At 34.1% G+C, this 24,307-nt stretch overlaps 1 protein-coding gene across 1 annotated transcript; it reads left to right on the top strand.

Moving 5' to 3' along the window:
* Positions 1-4,869: 4,869 nt before the first annotated feature.
* LOC140060525 (mitogen-activated protein kinase kinase kinase 10-like) lies at positions 4,870-23,065 on the top strand. Its single transcript, XM_072106781.1, has 10 exons — positions 4,870-6,091; positions 13,203-13,383; positions 14,879-15,027; positions 16,304-16,479; positions 16,934-17,156; positions 18,418-18,540; positions 18,923-19,120; positions 19,686-20,471; positions 20,691-20,792; positions 21,858-23,065. Exons 1-10 carry the CDS (start codon positions 5,347-5,349, stop codon positions 22,088-22,090), a joined length of 2,916 nt encoding a protein of 971 aa, XP_071962882.1. The 5' UTR covers positions 4,870-5,346; the 3' UTR covers positions 22,091-23,065.
* The last annotated feature ends 1,242 nt before the right edge of the window (positions 23,066-24,307 follow it).

Here is a 24,307-nt window from a genome sequence, read left to right as displayed (position 1 = left end):
AGAAGATCTCATTTGATTATAAATTTTACCATATTATTAAAACTAAAAAATTTAACATATATCCCTCGAATAAGCACCTCCCTCAAATGACCTCCGCCTCCCCAAAGGGCCCTACCAAACAATAAAAACTATACTTTAAAATGTTATTAATCATCTAAAACACTGTGAAACAAAGTAGTTTAGTTTTACGAATGTCAAGCATTTTCAATAATGGTAACCGACAGAAAACGTATAAGGAGAACATTATCATTCCGAGAACCATCGTCTACACATCCTAGAGGGGGAGCGAGCGAAGCGAGCTCACCCTCTAGTATGGATAATTCTAAACCTTCGGAATAAGATATAACATTTTTGTTTTGCTACTTTACTGTACAGTAGGCCTATTCTTATTCTATCATCATTGTTTTAAATTCTGTCACATAAAGCTTGATTCCCACTAGGACGCAACGCAAGGACGTAAGTCGCAACGTAAAGCGTGGTTCCCACTAGCGACGCAACACAAGGACGTAACGCAACGTAAGTGAATTGACCAATCACAAGCGATGGCTTATTCGCTTGTGATTGCTAACTGTCTATAACTTCGCTTGTCATTGGTTAAAACGCTTGCGTTGCGTTTACGTCCTTGCGTTACGTTCTAGTGGGAACCAAGCTAACAGCTTGGTTCCCACTTGGACGCAAACGCAAGGACGTAATTCGCAACGTACAGCTTGGTTCCCCCAGACGCAACGCAAGGACATACGGTACGTCGCAACGTATCTTGGTTCCCACTAGAGACGCATTGCAAGGACGTAAGATAGACCAACGCAGGTGGGTTTGTGACAAGAGAAAGTTCGAATAATCCATCGCTTGTGATTGGTCAGCTCACTTGCGTTGATCTTACGTGTTGCGTCTCAGTCAAGCGATTCCATCCATCGCTATCATATTGGTCAACTCGGTTGCGTTCTCGTCCTTTTGGTGCGTCCTAGTGGGAACAAAGCTTATATTAGCCTATATTAAGTATTTGTGTTAGTCATAGAAAACTAAACATAAAACGTGTATCTTTATGGTTCGTCCTTTTCTTTCATTTTTTTCGTGTAATAACAAAAGTGTTGACGTCGAACTAGCAACTAGCAAGAATATAAAAGCATGCTTTCTTTTGTACAAAAGTTGGGTTAATCCGTTCGGTTCGGGTCGTTGTCAAACCATGGGAGAATCATTTATATATAAATAATGTACCCTCCATGGTCTAACTGCACCCTTTTTAAACACATCGCTATGAATGGCGAACAATGCCTTTGTTGACTGCGGTTGTTGAATATATGACAAATTAAAGATAGATTAAAGATAGTTAAGCCTACACTGTATCATAATTACTAATATTTCTATTATTCGTGGCGTCGGCGGCGTATTTACAGATATTTTTAAATACTATATATGTTTAATTCCTAATGTATAATTTGTAACTTTTCATCGTATTTTTTTCACTGTCTGAAGAATTTTGGATGACTTCTGTTGATGGTGTACATGTTGATGTTTTTCCGTAATAAAAATACCTTAATCTGTATCTTTCTTTTCACGCAATAGAAAGGTCCATAGGAACACAAAGAACATGAATATGTATTACCATGGAGAAATAATTCTCCATGGTATTACAGTATTTACATTTGTGGGTAGAGCGTTCCGGTATTGTGCAATAATATTATACATCGAAATGATAAAAGTCTAGAAAGTACAATGAACAGTTTTAAAACCGGTATAGAGGGCGCCATTGGCATTTTTGTTTCTGTCACAAAGAGCATGTACAGTTCATGTACAGTTACTACTGTACACAAATAGACCTTTGGTAGCATTACATTATGGTTAGGCCTATAAATATTTCCCGCAATTATCGTGTTCAAATAGGTTTAACTTAACTTAGAAAAAAGATATAATCTATTGATTGTTTACAACATTAATAATTCCAAATTCAACAAACATTTATTTCATCAAATTCCGCTAGGGCCTACAAAAAAAATACAGAGCATAAAAGTGAGGACCAACCTAGCTGTAAACTTGTCTCAGTTGACCCTTTAACATGGTTACAAAAAATAATAAGAAAAAGTGGGAATAATAAAGCATCAATACTAATAATAATATATAAAACAAAAATGATATGTTTAATATTTAAGTAAAAGTGATTTATCTTTATTATAATGATACACTCCTAGAATGTATATGGGTCATATCTAGAAAAAAAAAATGTACGGCACTGGGTATGCACGACAAGTTGTTCAAGATTTTGAGACTTTGAAGTTGGGAAAAGAGAATTCCAGTAACTCTTGGCAATGATAAAAGATTAAATTTTCATAAAACAAAAATAACAATCGATACCATTTTGTTTGAGGTCTATACAGCGCCCCCATGACGGGAGAAAATTTGACCAAAGATCTTGGAAAGTATATCTTTGATATGACCAAAGATGTACACTATCTTTTATATGACGTACAGATTCTACACAGCGCCCCCATGGAAAGAAAACATGATGTACACATTCTTTGATACAGGCAGAATACACTAAATGAGTTTACCAAAATGTTAAGATCCAAGGATATAGGTATTAGAATAAATGATACATGGATGGGTAGCCTTTTTTGGGCTGATGATATTGTATTATTAGCTAACAATGAACTGGAAATGAAAAGAATGTTAGACCTTGCAGGAAATTTTGCTAAGGAATGGAAATTATGCTTTAATTTTGAAAAGTCAAATATACTGATAACTGGTAAACGTGTTGATAAAGTAAGACAATGGAAATTAGGTAATGGCTTTATATCTGAAACTGAATCATATAAATATCTCGGTGTACATATTTCTCGTAAATTAAATGACCATATACAAATTGAGAATGTTATAAAAAAAGGTCAAAGATTAATAGCGTACGTTAAATCAATTATCAGTAGCTTTGATAACTTTAACAGAGTATATTATGGGGATACTCTGTGGAGATCGATAGTTCTCCCATCTATCAACTATGGTTGTTCAGTATGGTGCTCTTTAAGTAGAATAGATATAGATAAACTAGAGCGTCTCCAGCTCCAAATGGCACGTTATATCTTAAAAGCACCTCGAAATACACCTTGTGCCGCCTTATATGGAGAGCTTGGCTGGTCTCCAATTAACGAGATTCATAACGCTCTTCGTATGAAATACTTCCATAGAATTATAAAGATGGAAAACTATCGATGGCCAAAAATTATGTTTATTGGAATGCTACAACTTAATTGTGAATTTAAAGACTTAAGGTATAAGTTTCTATCTTGTATAAACGATATTCTCTTGAAGTGTAATTGTGAATCCAAAAATATTTTCACCACTCTCTCAAATTATAAAGAAGTCTACTTTCCAATTTCTGAAATCTTAAGAAAACTTAACTATATAATGATAGATGAATGGAGAATTGAATTACAAAATAAATCAAGTCTCCACATCTATGAAACATTAAAATCAAAACCTGGACTTGAAAATTACTTAATTGATAAAACTAATTTTGAAGGTGCTGCATTAAAATTTAAAGCTCGTTCAAATACTCTACCTTTGAATGATAGAACTGCAAATTGGAATATTGATAATAATAAAAAATGTAAATTGTGCGGTACAAATTCGGACGAAGACATCCATCATTTCATCCTTAATTGTCCAGCTTTAAATAATATACGTAATCAGGAATTATTTAATTTATATGTGGATATGTATAGAAATGGCAGCAAAGATATGTTTGATACTTTTTATACTTCTCCTGAAAATGACAAACTTAAATATATTTTGGGATACTCAGATAATTTAATTGATGAAGAGTGTGAAAATATTTTAGATAGTTTTTGTAAAAGATACCTAAAACAAGCATGGCAATTTCGAAATGATTCACTGAATTCCATGACTCAATAACTATGTTATCTACATTGCTACATTAAGTAAATTGAAAAAAAAGTGGGAGGGGGGAGGGAGGAGTTGGGGGTTTTTCGTAATAAGCTGTGTTTATCAGCTGATTTTATTTTATTTTATACACTTTTACTATATCTTGTTTTGTATTCATTGTGTAAAGTAATGATCTACTGTATGTATCGATGTAAATTGGGGGGGGGGGGGGGGTAGGATAGGGGTTGATAGTTGCTTTTGCCTTTTTTTACTTTTCTGTTAATTGTTATATTTTATATTGTGAAGGATGCACCTTTGTGCTAAGTGTGCCACCGATCTAAAGGTGTAATTCCAAATAAATAAATAAATAAACTACCGAAGATACCAGAATTAATTCCTAAGTTGTGTCTCCATTGATAATGACAGTTATCAAGTTATGAAAGGTTCCACGAGCACCTTTCAACCACTTTTTTTTTCTCAAACTGAAAAACTTTCTAAAAATTGTAAATTCAGAATTGTAATAAACCAATGCCGGTGAACAAATATTTATTTTAATTCTAGTCCAAAATCAATCAAAAAATGCATGATGTAGTAGATAGTGAGGGAGTTTGATTACATTAGTAATGTTGAATATAATTTTGGAGTATGTTAATGACTGAATTTTTTAACCAAACAATCCACTTTCAGGAAAATATATGGTATGATATTTATTTGAAGAACAAAACTCTCCGCTGCAGTGTAATTCTGGTGGAATAAAATGTGCTACTACTGAACTGAGTCCGTGATTTGTTGTCGCATGGAGAAGTTATCACAACTCAATAGCTAGCAGAACCATCTCTATACGATGTATACACATGCGCAGTAATACGTCATTTTGTAGATTCTTATTATATTTTTTTTCGCTCGCTCGACTCGGCGGGGTCAAAGTACATTGTCAAACGAAGCGCTAGTGCTGCTAAACTCCGCTATCTCGCCGCCGAGTCGAAATGACTGAAGTTCGGGGACAAGCCAAGGTAGATAAAAAAGACCTGTCCATAAATTCGATTTTATTTTGCTATTGTTGTGCTTTTTCAACATCGTTCTACTCGGGCTTTATTTATTAAGTGTTATATATTCGTATGTGCTTTGGAAAATACGTTATATGTGTATACCTTTGTAGTAGTTAACTATCATTTATGCTGTATTTTTGACACGTAATTGTTCTAGCCTAGAAAATATGATCGCTAGAAAGAAGCCTTGCACTACTACGACGATGGATAGGCGTTGATCTCCCGTCACTTTGTTCAGCTGAATTACTTTGTTGTTGGGTACGTAGGGGCTAGGTATTTTATTTAAATGGAAATATTATATCCAGTTATTGGAAGGCAATTGCCTATATTACATACTAAATTATTATTCATTCGTTACCTTTCAAATCGGGATTATAAATAGAATAAAGTAAAAGCTGAATTTAATGAAGATATCAAAGTCTGAATGCCGTGTTGTGAGTGTGAAGTCAAAACACTTTCCGTTATGGAATTACCAAATTATCAGTCTACACTTACAAGATCTTTTCTTGGTAATGGGGTACAAAAGGAGGAAGGGTCAAGCCTTCTGTGTACCGCCATGTACGATTTTGATGCATCGAACGACGATGAAATATCCCTCCGTCAAGGCGACCTTGTAGAAGTTATATCTCAAGATTATAACGTTACGGGTGATGATGGATGGTGGACTGGAACCGTGAAAGATAAAGAGGGACTATTTCCGAGCAATTACGTTAGTCAACCGCATGTTATACTACGCAACCAGCAAAACGTCGCCCTGCAAGAGATCGATTTTAAGGAGTTAATATTATCGGAAGTTATCGGTGTAGGCGGATTTGGAAAAGTTTATCGAGGGTTGTGGAAAAGCGAAGAAGTTGCTGTGAAAGCGGCCAAGTTTGATCCAGATGAGGACGTATATGAGACAATATCGAACGTTAAACAAGAGGCGCGACTATTTAGTTTGTTATCTCATCCAAATATAATTTCTTTGAAAGGAATTTGTTCAAAAGAACCATGCATTTGTTTAGTTTTGGATTATGCAAGAGGCGGCGCCTTAAATCGGGCATTAACTGGCCGACAAATTCCGCCAGAGGTTTTAGTTGATTGGGCTACGCAGATAGCGGTGGGAATGAACTATCTTCATAATGAAGCAGTCGTGCCGCTCATCCATAGAGATTTGAAATCCAGCAATGGTAAGTTTAAATTTTAATTAATTTAAAATAATTATAAATAAATGATTTTTATTTTTTGACTAATTTCTCTCTGTTTTTGTAATTATAAAGCGCACTGTTGCTATTAATTAGCATAATGCGCTCTATCAAGCCTGATTATTATTATTTTGACAGAACCATTATAACTTTGTACTGTTTAAGCCATGCCCAACAATGCAACAAGCTAATACAATCTAGTACTGTACTTTTTACACTTTACATTAATTTACCGATTCCTTTTTATGTAACCTCACATTTTCGTAGTTATTGTAACGCGTAAGTGCAGAAATACAGTTTCCACATAAAGCTTGGTTCCCAATTGGACATAAATGCAGATATTTTTATACAAATTGCTCACATTTCTTGCAATACACTTACAGTACCCCATGTGTTACATTCTAGTGGGAACCAAGCTTTAGATATTATCATAGGTTAGTGTACATGATGGCAACAGCTATATTTATTGTCTATCATTTATCAATTATCATCACATATAACATACATACTACGGTACTGTAAACGACGAGAGGCTACAACTTACTACTACCCATGCAAACCATGACAAGACCCTGCTGACAAAACTCATAATTGGATGCATATTTTGATCTGATACATTAAAAAAAAATCCTGGAATTGATCAAGGTTAGAAGAAAACAAAACAAGATTTATCATTTAGGTGTAAACTGCAGCTAGCATTATAGTTTCCAAGAAATCATCAAGCTGTTTAAAACACACAAACAATAGCACTGTAGGCTAATTAATTAAGTCGTTGAACCTACAAAGTAAACATAGACAGTACATTTTTTCCAAGTATTCTATTTAACTCTTATCTATTTTAGCATTGATCACTTACTGTTGAAACTCAAGAAGCATTCTGACACTTTGTTAATCCCCCTGGGAGTTGTTGGACCAGGGTAATAACATACTGTACCCAGAGGCTTCGTTGGTTAATGTCGATATCATTAATTTGCTAAATTGAGTGGATTTCAATATCATACTAATTTATGAGTTGAGTTAGCTAAATGGTTTTTATTTTAATTTAAGTTGAGTATATTACAGTACAATGAAAAAAAAATTAAAATTTAATGATGATTAATTATAAGTTTTTAAAATTTTATTTGGAAATTTTAATTTTAATATAGTACTGTACAGAGTATATCTTTCTGTACAGTAGGCCTACTGTACAGTAGGATGTTCAGTAACCAACATTTTGAGACTGGATTAAAGCTCTGTTTACACTATCAAAGTCCAGGTAGTTTGACAAAAAAAGTGTGATATGCGCAAATATGGTAGTGATATGGCATCATCATATCCATCCATCACATTTTTTGTCACATAATGTTTGATAGTGTAAACAGAGCTTAAGAATGGGATATCATAGTTGAATATGAAGCAGGTGTTGAGGAACTTGCAATGAACTTATAGGCTGGGTGGGAGACTGCCCAACACATCACTTACAGTATTAAATAGACCATTATAGTACAGTTGCCTCGCTGCCTCCTGGGGCTGGTACCATTCAAATCTTTTGACGTCAATTTAGTGTTTTCATGTGTAAAGTACAATCACCTTTTAAAAGTTATTACTAAAATAATAGTGAAATAAATCCAATAACATATTATATAAATTAGTTATTTGGTTTTTTAAAATAAAATGGCGAAAAAAAATTGATAAAGAAAATAGACTTGATGATTTACTAATACTACTATATTTTTTTCGGTTTCCGCAGTTCTTGAACGGGTCCAAAAAAAGAAACTTATGTTTGGGACTTTGAATTGAAAATTGTTCTTGATAGCAAAACAAAGCTTTATAGTATTTGTGTAACAGAGCTTAATATTTGAGTTAGTTCTGCATGATAATTTACCATATAGTACAATAACGTTTTAGTGGTGGGCAGTATCCTAGTCACGCTCCAGCGATTGCATTCACGATATCAGCTGAGTTTGAACCCTCTAACACAGTGTATTCTTGCCTTTTCTGATTCCTGTTATAATCACCCTATTTGCATTTGAATAACTTTATGGTTTTGTGAGACTATAGACCTTAAAGAAACAAAAAGTTGTTTATGAAAAAGGTGAATATGCAAGGTATTGTAATATATACTTGGAGGATAGTCATGACAAAATCTACTTAAAAGGTTTCTACTTAAAAGTCTAATTAAAGAACGATACAAAATAAATATATTTTAAAAAAACATGTCTATATTTAGCGATCTATTAGTATTAAAAAAAACATTTTGCCAACTACCTGTAGCCTCCTCCTGATGCGTTCAATTTTTCAAGTAAACAACTTGAACTTAAAATCCATAATAAAGTAGTAAACATTCCAAGCATATTTTGTTTGTAATCTTACTACTAAATGTTTTTTTAATTCCTGCAAGGTCAGCTATAATATTGTACAAAACAACAACAATGACATTTTTTTACATGCCTTTTTTCCTCTATTGGAATAACATTAATAAATTGCGATTTATCGGTGGTTTTTATTTGTCACAAGAGCACCTAACGCGGAAGTATTTAGCTTAAGCTTGCATACAATGCAGGTTTATATTACACGGATAAAACATTTTTTGTAGTCGATCAAACTGTTTAATTACCCCCAAAAAAAAAATTACAAGAAAATGGTTTTTCATCTATTACAATAAAACATGGTCTGTCTCAAAAAACATATATCAAAAGTTTACTCAAATTGGTTCAATATTTTACATTTTTTGAAAATCGGTAACCGCTTGTAGTAGACAGCTGTAATTGGTGTGGTCTGTTTTTCGCCAGTTTCTTCACCGTCTTGGGTCAATAGAGTAGACCTCTATACTTCAAAAAGCCTGGTGGACTCTGAACTGTTGTAGAATTGTGTCTTGTATGTAGATAGAAATACAAACAAGTACAGTGAAATATGTGTGTGTACAGTACAGTATATTTGTTTAATGTTCGTAATGTCTGTATAGTACTGTATAGTATTAAACATTTCACGTTCATTTACTTTAGTATAGCAAACAAAACATACAGCCCTGCAAACATGTTAGGGTGGGTGGTGTAATTTTCGGTACTAGATTTAAAATAGTTTGGAAATTTTTTTAATGGAAAATATTATCAAAATACACACTTTTATTTCTCATTAGTCAGATTGCATAAACTTTGATTTATGCCTGAACCCTAAAAATTTACTCATTATTTTGTAATAAAAAAGATGGAAATTATTATCCCTCCATGTTTTCGATAAGTTAAGATTGAGGACTTAATTAAGAACTTTCATTTGCAGAAAATCTATTCTATTTAAATGAATACAATTATCATCCGGTATAACTTTGCAAAACTGCAGACTAATTAGCAAATAACATTTTTTTTTTAAATTAGCAACTTACATTTGCGAGTCAAATGGCCGAGCGGTTAAGGCAGGGGTGGTGTTTACCGTACCTAAACATCGGAAGGGTCCGAGGCCGACTCGCTCCTAACAACATCGGAAGGGTCCGAGGCCGACTTGCTCCTAGTTCTGGTGGTGGAACAAGTCTTCTCGGATAAGGACTATAAACCATAGGTCCAGTGTACACAGTTATATCCTGTGTGTACATTAAAGAACCTAGTTCATTATTCGAGAGAAGAGTAGGGGTTTACCCCGGTGAACTGGTTTACAAAATAGCCCCTGTATCAGGAAGATTACTATCTATCTGATAGGACAGTGATTAATTTACTATTGGTAATCCTTGGCCACATTGCCTAAAGACATAAAATAAATAAATCAAATTATAAATCAAATTTAGCAATACCGGTAAGCAATAATGCATTAAAATATCTTAATTAAATTGTTTCTTTATACATGTTTTATACTGTGTTCACTGACATGGTATTTCAACATGTTTGCAGTTAAATATATTATTTACAATGGTAAAATGCACAAAACTAGGTCAGTGAACTCATTTGATTGTGACCACACCCTATTCCAATGAATACATTATAATTATTCTTAGTTGACAGAAATGTCAATAACAAGATTGCTAATTTAAATATTAATACGTATAAAATAATAAAGTAGTATTTTTCTATATTTATATTAGATTTATTTTTTATAAGACATTACTGTAGTGTAAATGAACACTTTACATGTATTTTAAAATTACATGTGTCCTGCAGTACAAATATTTTTTTAATGGAGAGCGATAATCGAGTTTTGTATATCCGCCATTGCCATTCCAATGAATGGATCATTGCTCTTGGAGCTGTGGGCTTGAATGTTTTTTCAACTACTGTAATCCTTCTTCCCTGGTCACGTCATGCAGCCAAGTAAGACGCTCTCTCATCTGTCCAGATAAATATTTCATTCATATATGATAAAAACTAAATAATTATTATTTTATTTTAAAAAGACATGGATGTTGAATTTTAGGTGGGGGGCTGTTTATCCCCGCCTAAATCCGAGACTTGCAGTGGCTGTGTTAACTAGCACACCGGGGTAACCTTTACTTACAGTAGTGTATCTCAAAAGATGTACCAGAACCATGGATGCTTGTATTGTTGCCATATTCACAGTTAATAAGACTTCACAATTAATAAGAGATATAAAATATAACAGAATCATGTCAAAATCTACAGATTTAAAGATCTACATTATAAATAGGTCAATTATCTACTATTGTAAGCACTCAATTATGACCACACCCAACTAAATATGATTTGAAATCCTGCTAATGGAAACTCCACTAAATGACAGATGTCAATTGAACAAAGCCAGTATGTAAGACCTCGGTAACTAACCTGCACAAATTGTCTATTATTATTAATTAACTGTCAGATGATACATATTATGGGACCACACCCAATTAAATTTATTCAGGTACAGTAATTTTAAGTCAACAAGATCTAGATTTGATTTGCATAAAGTAGTGGAAATTGCTTGGCATGAGATAATATTGATAATGGATCTTTCATTGTACTTGTGTAGCTGTACAATTATCATAGTATAAATTAAAGCACTGACGACAGGAGAATATGCATTAAGGGGCCACACCCAACATTAATTCTATGACAGATGTCAAATCAGCCTAGACAATTTATTTGATTCGTATTTATTGATATTAGTACATATTTCTTCACTATATAAAAAATGTTAATGATTTTGCTGAGACCTTGGAAAGTGAGACCACACCCATTTCAAGTTTGATTGATTGATTGATTGATTCTTTTATTTTTCACACAACATTCATAAAAATATAAATAAAAGATTAAGTACAATAAAGTGTGAAAAACAGGATAACCACAAGCAAGCAAAGCTTTTAATCTGTGGCACCCTAACTTAAAATATAAATTTACAAATATATTACAAAATGTTTTCATGTAGTAAATAAATGAAGGAAAATACAACGTACTATAATATAATATATATATATACTTCACAGTCTCAGAATATATACGAAAATATAATTAATTAAGTTAAAGTTAGACATATTTTACAAATGTTGTTTTCGCAAAGATATATTGTTTCTTTATAACTATTAATGCATTTATTTAGTAATATTTTTTAAAATATTGATATATTTTCACTCTCTCTTATATTTCTTATAAGTTGATTCCATAGTTCAGGTCCTCTATATGCTATATAGTTGTATCTAATACAGTCAGAACCATGTCTATATCATTACATTTTTCTTTCATTTTGTGATAAAATTGGAATTTCCTAAAATTAATATTGCTATTTTAATAGCATGATGAGTTTGACCTTTAAGTCATAATAATAGGCTACTTTCAAACATTGTTATCCACCTGGGTGAGAGAAAAAAAAAGAACAATAGAAAGAATGTATGTTTCAAAATCATATGACTCATAAATAAAATTCCATCTAAATAAACTTGTACCACTAGATTTAAATTACTATTTAATCACTCCATGGTTGCAACATTACTGTGATTAGTTAATTCATTATTTATTATTACACATTCCACTAACAATTATCTTCTCAATATTTATTTAATGTTTTATCACCGATTGCTTTTTAAAATCCGCCACAACCGCGTGTTAATATTAGTTGTGGCAATCAACAGTTTTTGACAAATATTTTTTTGACGGGTTATATTGTTATAATGTAAATACTACAAAACTGGCAGGGCATACCGCCTTTATTTAGACTGATGACTCATCTCCAGGCTACTGTACCCTGCCCTCCGCCAAGTAGCCATTGAGCGTGCTCCATCAACATACAATTGATACGATTGGTTCTTTGATACAGTTTATCAATGGGGGATGACTTTAAACATGAGTCATGTTCTATAAATAGAACATGACTTCATCTGAGTTTGTATTGTAGTGCTACCTACTGTAGACAAGGTAACTTCTAAGTGAACACCTGATGTGTTTATTCATTGAGTGATTTATTTGCTTTATGCAATTTTGATGGGCAAATATTTAGGCATTCCATTGCACTTGTTTTTCAATGCCACCAGCCAGACAAAAATATTATTAGCTTATTATTATTACAAACAAAACACTTGTAAGTCCTGTTTCTGCTGGATGAAAAAATAAACTGCATTAATAAATTACCCCTAATTTCTTAGCAGCAAAAGCAAGAGAAAATTTAAATAAAAACCAGTTTAACCAGTTATCACTGCATAACTTTTAGGTCCTGTTAGTGTTTCTGCTGCATAAAAATAACCGGTTGAAAACGGTGGAAATAAATTAACCCCAATTTCTTCTGACCAGAAATAGGAAAATTTTTTAGTAACCGGTTAATTAAATGGCAGCACAAAAATAAATTTAAAACACCCATTCAATTCAGTGTTGGAACACCGTTTATTGCTCGGCAACTTTTAGCTGCAACACAAAATAACGGTGATTAACAGCTTCTGACCTTGAGTCAACTACACTGCAGTAACGTTTGAATAAACCGGCAGGACCAATTGCATTTTGGGTAATTCTAAGGATTTTTTGAGTACATATAGTTATTAAATTTTATATCTATCTTGAAATAAACGTTTTACTCGGCGGCGCTATGCAGCAGAAACGGACCCTTAGCTGCAGCGCAAAATAATGGTTATTTTATTGACAGCTGTAGTATCATTTGTAATTTCATTTAGTTTTACTTTGTTTTTAACACTTTTTATCATCCACAGTATTGATTAGTGAGAAAATAGATAATAATGATTTATATGGAAAGACCCTGAAGATTACGGACCTGGGTCTTGCTCGCGAGATGTACAAAACGACGCGAATGAGTGCGGCTGGTACGTACGCATGGATGGCACCAGAGGTCATAAAATCCTCAACTTATTCCAAGAGCAGTGATGTCTGGAGGTACAGTATTATTTATTTGATAAATTTTAATGGTTAGTTTTTGAAAGCCTACTTACCTGGATAAACCAAAATATGGCCCAAGCCTTTGAAGAGAGACCTAGTGTACAAGCGAACGTCAACTTTGGTTCCATACCCCTAAAATAACATAGTGATGCAATGTAATACACAGCCATTAACATTTTGCGATGTCAAAACCTTGCACACAAAATTTAGTGAAATTGCACCCAGGACCAAACATACAGTTAGAAAACTGCAACTCAACATTTGGTAGGGGAATTATATTGTAGGGTGTGGACCAGTGTAGTATTGTGTGGATCACACAATTTTGTTTGAAACTTTCTCCATTTGATGAAACTTTCTCCATATTTGGTGAAACCTTCATATTTGGTAAACTTTCTCCATATTTGTTGAAACTCTCTCCATATTGGTGAAACTTTCTCCATATTTTGTGAATCTTTCTCCATATTTGGTGAAACTTATTCCATATTTGGTGAAACTTTATGGTACTGGTAGCCATTTACCAATAGTATAGGTAGACTTTATAACCAAATGAATACATATTTTATCACTACACAGTGTTGTCATGAGTGGGCCTGAAAACCTTCAAACTTTAGCATCCACATTGTATTATGGGAATTTAATTATGAATTTGAATAGTGTGTGGATATGCATCTCCAAGGTGTGGTATTGTAACAATTGACAAGATAATTTGTTTAAATACTTTAATCCGATATTATGTAAGGAATGTATTGATGTAAGCCATATTATATTTAGAAATTAGAATTATATTTGATACTGATAGTGATATTAGCACTGTTTTTAATAGTTTTTTAACTTCTATAAGTTGCTGGGAAAATTGTCATTGATTAGCCAACTGCTGATCAAGTAGGAAATAAATTTGTATTTTAACTACCATTTGATAAATCATGCGTATTGTATAGCATTTGCTACACTAGCAAAAATTCCCTAAGTTCAATAACATTTTATTCTAAAAGGAAATAATATAGCAAAGAGCAACTAAATAAAAGAAAAAAAACATAATAAATATTATTAATAATTGTAGAGATAATAATAGTGGCTGGTTTGGTTTCAATGTACTCTAGTTATAAAATAGTAATATTAAGTAATAATAGTAATATATATTTTTTTTAAACTGGACACTGAGGAAAGAAATTCATTTGTGTACAGTATGCTTTTGCTTAGAGAACTAGTGGTGCTGTGGTATGGTAGTTAACATGCTTGCCTTCCAATCCCAAGGTCCATGGTTCAATCCTGACCTACAGTAGTAGTACCAGGGTTGTAACTCAGTACAATTCCCTACAGTAAGCTTCAAATGAGACTTCTACTGTAGTTTATAGTACTATAAAACTAAATTAATTATAAAATAATTTATCCATCCTGTAATTGGTGGGTTACTCGCTGTTGGATGCGTATAAAATTTGAAATAAAACAAGTTTCTGTCACCGGCAATTATTGTTGTATTTTTTCTTTACAGCTACGGTGTTCTTTTATGGGAATTGCTTACTGGTGAGACGCCTTATAAAGGTATTGATGGTTTGGCAGTAGCGTACGGAGTAGCAGTGAATAAGCTAACGTTACCCATTCCAACGACATGCCCTGATGAATTCGCACAATTAATGGAAGGTAAAGCATAATATAACATATTTGGCTGCTGCTTTTAAATTTAACCATTCAACGATTATTGTTGTTAGTGTTATTGTTAATTGTATTTATATAGCATATTTCAATAACATTAACAATGGTATCTGCGCTGTGCTCCTAGATGTTACACTTTTTATCTACACGCTTTTCTCCCCTAAGAGGTACGTCATGTCGGTGCTGTCAGCTATGTGCGATTTCGTCTGTCCACGGCAGTAACTGTGTGGGTACTAGTACACCGTGTTAACTCCCGACCCACTCATCTCGAAAAATGTACTAGGTTCTTTAAAAGTCCATATGAGCTTTATTGTGTACACATTAAGAAATTATAATGTTGGGGTAATTTCTGAATTAAGGCGGCCTATGGTATTTGAAATAACCATTGATTTTCAGAATTGAATTCAATTGAGATTAAAAAATTGGGCATAAAATCTACACAAAATGTTACTGACACGACCAGAAAATATAGCTCAACTTTTTAAAACAAGAAACATGCAATTTAAAAGAGTTAAATTCTATATAAATGTCAGAATTTAAAATTTGAAAACACAAATTAATAGGGACTTACGGCTGTATAGTGTAGGGAGAAACACATTAACAAAATCATAAATAAAATATTATGTTAGATATCCTCATCTGTCATCTGCAAGAATTTTAAATTACTGTATTTCTTATATATCGAAAGTTGATATTAAACTATAATACATTACTTGAAATGTTGCAATTTATTTTAAATGATTTATTGGTTGGAGAATGTGAAAATATGTGAGTTTTTAAAACTAAATCAATCTCAGGAAATACAGTAAGAAAAACAGTCTGATAGTCAAAAATCATCAAAAGTCATACATTGAAAGAAGTTTAACGATAATGTCTTCTTTCAGTTTAGATCACTTTTAAGACTTCAAAAACACTAAATTCACAACCAAATAAAAAAAACTAGTCGAGCGGTTAAGGGTGCCGCACACCATAGCTATACAATCGGCACAGGTTCAAGGCACTTAAAAGTATGCCATGGTCTACTGTTGTTGTGGACTGATGAATATGCGCCGTTTAGTGTCAGCACTCGACACGAAGGGACCCTTATTAGGGGAATAGAAAGTTGTTGTATGTGTCATCCACACCTGTGCGCAATTCATCCCAGGAGACTGCAAGTCGCAGGTTATTCCTGTCTATATATGAGCATATCACATTTTGTTGTCACATAAAGTTTGATAGTGTAGACAGAACTTAACAAAAAACATAAAATTATTTTGTTGGTTAGATTGCTGGCATGAAGACCCACACCAGAGGGTGACGTTTCCTGAAATTCTTGATCGACTACAAAACGCATCCGAGTCCTCGTTTATGGACACGCCACAGAATTCATTCCATCAACTTCAACAAGACTGGAAGTTGGAGATCAAAGAGATGTTTAGTGTTATACGGTCTAAAGAAAAGGTAATTTGGAAAATGACAGAGTTCATGAATTGTAAACCAGTAAAAGTAATTGGTGGTTATGATACTTGGCTACCAATCCAAGAGTCCTGGGTTCAAGTCCTGTCATGACAATATACAACTCCACTCCCAAAGACTTGTAATAAGTTTTTGGTTATGTAGAGCATCTTGTGTATTGGAATTGCCACCTTTAAGAATGATAGTGAATGAATTCTCTTATGGTTATCCTTGGCAATTTGCCTAAATAGAAAGAAAATTAAGTAAATTAAAAAGGTTAAAATAACTTGCGTGTTATGTTTCGTCAAGCTGTCAGCTAGACTTCATCAGTTGTTGAAACCAGATAATAGTCTTTTCCTAATTTTGAAAAAATAGTAAATATACCAAAACTAGAAAGTGTTAGAAAACATTTATTTTAAAATTTTGGAGACTTGGTTATAATTATTTTTGTTTACGATAGGAATTAAGAAGTAGGGAGGAAGACCTGAGGAGGGCATCGTTGCATCAGCGTGAACAAGAGATGGTTCTTAAGAAACGAGAGCAAGAGTTAGCACAAAGGGAGATTGATCTATTAGAGAGGGAGCTACACATTGTGTTCCAACAACAAAGTGAAAATAAACCGCAGCCTAAGAAAAGGAAACGACTACCCAAAAAGAAGCACAACAGAATAAGCATGCCATCTGGTAAGTGGCACAACAGAGTTGCGTTTAGGTCTTTGGTTCAAATTCTTAGTAGGGGATTACCCCCGGTGAACTAGTTCAGAGGGATTACCCCTCCTATCTGTTCAAGACAGTGATTAATTTACTATTGCGAATCCTTGGCCACATGTGAGAGATGCATTTAGGTATTTTGTTCAAATCCTTAGTAGGGGGTTACCCTGGTGAACTGGTTCACAAAATAGCCCCTGTATCAGTGTGATTACCACCTATCTGTTCAGGACCGTGATTAATTTACTATTTGTAATCCTAGCCCACATGTGCCTAAAGACATACAATAAAAATAAAATAAACATGTTTTTAATATTAAATCTTATTTAGTAAACTGAGCTGAAAAAAGACCATTTAAATAGAATCAATCAGTCAGTAAAATAATGGTAATGTCAACAGGGTTTAGTGGTTGTTTGTATTGAATTCCTAATTTTGTATACAAGATTGTAATTGAGTGGTACAGTATAGATGTGGTGTTTGTGGTTACTGGTGCAGAGGTGTTACCTATTCATTTGGTTTCTATGCAATAAAACATGCTTCCTGTCTCTTGTATCTCAAAATTGACATATTCATTGTCATAATTTAATATTCACACCAGTGAAAGCCCACTATACAATATATGTAAAATCTACTGCTTTCTTGCCTGCTTAGACCATCAGACCAACTATTCCAGATCTTAAGTCAGAGCCTAGACTATAAAAACTAAACAAGTTACCTATCTACACTATCAAACTAGTTTGACAAAAAAGTGTGATATATTGGTTGAAATATATATTTATACTGGGTAACCTCTTCAGTCAAAGACTGGTCTCCCAGAGGGCCCAGTTGGTGATCAGTGGCTGTGATGTACTAATACACCGGGGTAACCCCCTACTCATCTCGAAAGATGTACTAGGTTCTTTTAAGTGCACACGAGCTAGATGTGTACACTGGACCTACGGTTTATAGTCCTTATCCGAGAAGACTCGTTCTACCACCGGAACCATGGAGTGAATGAGCCTCGAACCCCTGCCGATGTTATGGCTACGTAATGATGGTTCCACTGTCTTAACCGCTCGGCCATTCACTCACTCTAGTGATATACCCAAATATGGTAGTGATATGACATCATCATATCCATATATGGGCATATCACCTTTTTTTTTGTCAGATAAAGTTTGATAGTGTAGAGTTTTAATATACAGTACCTTTTTTTTATGTAATCTTTTAATTCATATTTGTTTTTTATTCTTCTCAGATTTTCAACACAAAATATCAGTACAAGCAACGTCGTTAGGTTACAAGAATGACCCTAGGTCACCCACTAGTCCTGAAAGTCCGCCAAATAGTCCCATGCCAAGGTTACGTGTTGTTCTTGCATGTAAGTATTTCCATTTTATTGCATAAAGAAGATAAAGAAGATATAAAATATTTAGAAATAATGATCAGTTTAAAGATATATTGTCACCCTAAAAAAAATAATTTTTTTACATTTTTTGTTGGATATGCCATTTTAATGTCATGTAATGTTATTCACTTTGACCAAAAACTGGATCTGAACAAAATATTTACCTGAAAAAATGTAATTTAAAGCAAAGAATACTTCTTTAGTTTTTTGGTTCCTTTTGTCTTTTTATAAGTGAATAACTTTTTAAAACTGCCAAATGGCCTATGTCTGATTTTATTAATCTTTTTGGGAGACAATACTTCTTTAAACTGATCATTATTTCTAAATATTTTATTTTTATCTATTTTTTCCACAGTACCCAAAAAACCAAAAGGGAAGACATGGGGACCTAGCTCTGTACACCAGCAGAAGGACAGGATAAAAGAGAAAAAGAACAAAGCGAGGTCATTATCTGTTGCTACTGGCAACAAATTCAGCAGTACACCCAACTTAATGAAACCTATTCATACACACTGGCCAAAAATCTCAAGTCTGGACAGAAGCAGAGATCATTGTAAGTTAGGTGCATAGGAACCTCAGTCCATGAGGCCGTATTCACCAACAACACTTAATTTGAGATATTTCCCCTAAATATTAAGTATTTCACTTTACTCAATAAAAGTGTTTCCCTTAAATTGTATTCACTTATATAGCAGATTTTTTTTAAATTCTAATTGTTTCCCTTAGCCTAAGTGTGAATGGTGAATACGGCCCCTGGCCCTAATAGGTGAGGTTGATTGATTTTATGGGGAAGATGACAAATAGGGGCTGGTTATATTTCAAAGACAACTTTCGTTATTTAAATTATCTTTGTTTAAAATGTTAGCTCTGAACGCTAGTTGTCGCTAGACATCTCACGCTCTGCCTGTGTTCTCCACTCTGTGCATCTTTGAGCAAGTGTGTGTATAGGCCTGTATGTGAAAAGTGTAATAGTATGACGCACACAAAATATACGAAGGCAAAGAGAAAAAAGAGAGTAGAGAGTATTATTTTTATGAGTCCTAGTAGATAATTGTCTCACTTAAAACAAAACACTTTTTGACTGTATAATGACTACATTATTTTATTTCTCTTGTCAGCTTTTGGAGAAGATGGATGGCCAGAAGAGCTGTTTGCTCCTAAACCTCACTGGAAAGATGTTCGCAAAGAACCTGAATCAGACGAGGGCAGTAATGGCCACTCAAAACTTTCGGGCCGAAACTCCGCCCGCGATGAGAATCGTAAAAGGACTAATATAGGCCTGTATGGTGCTGCCACGATTCTGTCGTCCGTCGCATTAGGATTTGATATTAGGCGGACGAATTTATCAATTTATCAGTCTGGAATGTTGGACCAAATGAAGGACAATAATCAGCGTACGCGGCATACAAGTGAATCGTCTGACCCTGGTCAGTATGGATATTACGATGATGATGACGAGTCGGACTACACGTCAGATTTTTCCATAGCTTCCACGGTTCGACTTATACCGTCTGATAATCAGTCATCCGGTAGAAGTACACCACACCGACAAGATTCTTACCCAGTGTTTAGTCCTACTAGTTCAAAAAATAAAAACATTCGGTATTCGATGGGAGATTTTACGATAGGCAAACCGGCAGAGACAACGTCGTCGCGCGAGAATAATAGGTATTCTATGAGTGACGCCACCATCCTTCAACAGGAGCAAAAGGCGGCAAAGAAGACTCATAGGAGAACTGCATCGGCAGACGATAACCTCAATACGATAACGCCAACGTACAGTAGAAGAACGTCATCCAATGATTCCATTTTGACAAATAAGAATGACCCTTGGACAAATAATCATCCAGAGTTAACCAGGCTTCCAACTCCTCCTCAACCACCCCCTCGTAGGACCAGTCTTGGTTAGTACAATTGTTATTTCACTATTGTTATTCTTTTTTGGGTTCAATTAAGCTCTGTCCACACTATCAAACTTTTTTGACAAAATAATGGTGATGTGCCCATCTAGGATCCAAATATGGACACATAACATTTTTTTAAACATAAAGTTTAATAGTGTCGACAGAGCTTTATACAAACGATAGAAAGCTAATATATATTTTGTTTTTTTCAATTGACAGGTGTCGATGGTCAAGCCGAGCGTCCTAAAACCTTAGACATATCACCACGACCACGCCCTTCAAAAGGTCATTACCATTCTCCAGGCACCCAACCATCCATAGGTACTTTATTTCAAACATTAATAATATACAAATAATGAATGTTTATGAGTGCAATGGTACAAATAATGGCACGAGGTGAATGATGAAAGGTTATATCAACGAGGCAAAGCCGAGTTGATATAACCTTTCATCATTCACCAAGTGCCATTATTTGTACCATTACACGAATACAAAACATTCATTATTTGTTTTATATAACATCTAAATAAATTCTAGTTATTTGAATCAAATAAAAGGTAGCCCTAGCCAAAGCATACTACATTTCATTCACACACATTTGATTAAAAACAGTAACATTTGGTTTTTAATAATGTTATATTAAATGTTATATTTATATGGATTTCGTAAACACACCTACTTTTGTGTTAATTATGTCAACAAACGACCAAACAATCCTAGGCCTAGCAAGGCTAAAACGCCTAGGCTAGGCCTAGCCTAATACTAGAATGGCCTAGGCTAGACCTAGTAGCCTAGTACTAGCTTGGCTGAAAGGCAAAACTTCGACAGACAATTGGAACTTATCTAAGCTAATTATGGTTTTTCCAACAATTCCACGTCTTGTAGGGATGTCCCCATTAATTAATCAAAATCCTAAAAACGATCTAAAGCTAATTTAAATGCCTTTTTGAATGAAATTAGTACATAATGTCCAAATCGTACACAAATATCTGCTGCTGTTGCATATCTCGCGGTGGTGTTTACAAATGAAACTGAGACCAGACGACAGGTGGCGCTGTTGTATTTCACAGTACATAGCCATATCATAGGATAATTTGTGTACTAGATTTTTTTCATCCGCGAGACGTTTTTTTTTTCGTACACAAAAATGTTTCAAAAAGTACTATTTAACGATCGTTGAATAGTGCGTACTATTGCACGCCATGTGACCCACATTCGTCCAATCAAATGACAGGAATTTATATAGGTGTTATATAATGTCTGTTATTCTGTATTGTGTATGTAGTAAGGGTCAGATTTGTTAGTGTGTGTTTGTGTTGGGCTTAGCTATGCCTTATTATACAGTTGTTACAATTGTATTTAATATGACAATTTGTTTTCTTACAGGTTTTGCAGATTCTTTTACCCCCACCCATACTCACAATCAATCCCGCAACAACAGTTGTAGCACGCCCTCTTCCAGTCTTACCTCATTCTCACCGGAGAGTCAATTCACGGTAAACAGAGCAACTCTTCTGGATGCAGACATCGAAGGTCAACGCAGGGACAACACAAAACCGATGTTAGAACCGCGACCACGACAATTATCCATATCTGAATTAGAAAACGAGTTTGTATGATGATGGGCTATGACGATTTACGCAGACGTTCCAACCCTCCAGATATTTCCAGGAGCCTCCCAAAATTTAATCCAAACTCCCGATCTCCCAAATATTAAAACAATATTGGTTTAAACCCACTTTCGTAATTTTGTAGAGGTTATTTCTGTCTAATACATAATTCTATCCTTTTAGTTGCTAGAATATCACAGTGCACCACTGGTACACGTTGAAATACTGATTTTTTCAAGGTATTTTAGTTTAGAAGGCGCAAACGCGCAAATAAACATTGGTGCCGGTAAATGTAAACGCCCAAAATTGAGGGTTAGAACGTCTGTTTGTGTCAAATCATTACCAGTATTTCTGTGTTTCTTAGGCTGAGGAATTCAACAGAAAAGTTTACATTTATCATGTTTATAAATTTATACAAGTATTTGTAATGCAAGTCTATTATAAATAAATGAAATAAAGAATAAATAAATTATAATAATGTTAATAAATTGTTGGTAACTTAATATTTTTAGTAGACAATCTTCCAATGTTTGTCTCATGATTTTGTACGAAGTCAAAAGTTATGAGAGGAAAATAATATTTACCAAGACAAACACCATTCCATATCAACGTTTTATAAGTAGATCGTCAGAAACAGTATTTAGAATTCTGTTTTTAAATTATTGTACTTTCAGCAATGCTGTTGCTTACTTACAAAGCAGTTTATTGTAGTCTGATAATTATAATTATATTATGTGAAAGTAAACTGGCTGTTTTTTCAGTTTATACATATACCGAATTTTAAATTGGCGAGACAGTATATCTCAATGTATAAATTAGTACCAATACATCGCCGTTGATCACACAATGATGTAGCGGCCTGATTGCCGCACCCTTCACGTGAATTTACGGTCTTGTTCCAATCCGTGTCACCGTTTCACAGACACAATGTCAAATAGAAGATGCATTGTTTGTGCAGAAACACATTTGTTTGATGGTTTGCATGGCGAAATCAAATGTTGATATAAAGTTTGCGGCACACCACGTCTGTTGAGTATCTCGACGTTTCGCTCAATATGCTTTGATCGTCCTCAGGAGTGAGAATGATCAAAATAAACACTCCTGAGGACGATCAAGGCATATTGAGCGAAACGTCAAGAAACTCAACAGTTCTTTTCAGAACTAATATACGTGGTGTACCGCAAACTTTATATCAACAGAAACATGTACATGCTTCATGATAATATCTGGAAGCATGTCGACTGTGATCCAATATATGAAGCTATATTTTAAAATGTAATTATTGGACACTTGGTGATACACCATATATTATGCCTAATATGGAAATAAAAATGCAAAAAAATAGCAATAATAACAACAAAGAACAGGTTATACCTACAGTACATAGCTTGATTGTTACATTAAATATATTGCAAAGTATAAATAACCTCTATCCCACTACCAGAAAGCGCTTTATTCCGGTAACTAATATGTCCTGTTTTTTCAAAATTGTTATTAAGTGTCCAATTTGAGAAAGTTAACCACTTTATTATCAAAAACATTTTTGGGGATTTTCCACCAAAAAGTGGGTCGAAAGTATAATATATATCAACCTTGAAGGAAAACAAAACTAGCCAAAGATAGTTATGTAGGGTTTAATTTAATGAACATTCTGTGTCGTTATCCAACTAATTTATTACTGATAAAAACAAATTGTAAATACCTTTTGAGGATGTTCAGGAACATTAAGCTCTGTCTATACTATCATACTAGTAGTGACCAAATATGGTAGTGATGTGCCCACATTTTGTAGGGATATGACATCATCATGTCCATATTTTGGGACATCATTTTTGTCACATAAAGTTTGAAAGTGTAGACAAAGCTTTACTATATTTATGATTATTTTGAGGGCGTGTGGCGCAGTGTTTTGGACGTTGGACTACTGATCGTGAGACCGAGGTTCGAATCCAACTCTCGCCACATTGCTTGTATCCGTAAGCAAGATACTTTACTTACGTTTGCCTCTCTCCACCCAGGTGTATAAATGGGTACCCGGTTAGATCAAGACCAAACTTTGCGCTGATTACTAGCTGGATTATGGAAGCATGTTTCCATACGTCTTTGATCAACAACAAAAATGACTGGGGTAATAATGTTCAGCGCATTGAGAGCTTGCTTATATGCGCTATATAAGAATGAACTATTATTATTATTATTATGATTACCAAAAGGTCCACTATGAAA

This window comes from Antedon mediterranea, chromosome 10 (genome assembly GCF_964355755.1).
Source record: "Antedon mediterranea chromosome 10, ecAntMedi1.1, whole genome shotgun sequence".
NCBI classification, from domain to species: domain Eukaryota; kingdom Metazoa; phylum Echinodermata; class Crinoidea; order Comatulida; family Antedonidae; genus Antedon; species Antedon mediterranea.
Note: the sequence above shows the minus strand (reverse complement) of the source record. Positions and strands in the feature narration are given on the sequence as shown.

Excerpts from the sequence above, each read along its gene's own strand:
- LOC140060525 (XM_072106781.1), top strand. The coding sequence starts at position 5,347 with ATGCCGTGTTGTGAGTGTGAAGTCAAAACACTTTCCGTTATGGAATTA. Across the intron at positions 16,480-16,933 it reads TTATACGGTCTAAAGAAAAG|GAATTAAGAAGTAGGGAGGA; the intron begins GTAATTTGGAAA and ends TGTTTACGATAG. Across the intron at positions 19,121-19,685 it reads GGACAGAAGCAGAGATCATT|CTTTTGGAGAAGATGGATGG; the intron begins GTAAGTTAGGTG and ends TTCTCTTGTCAG.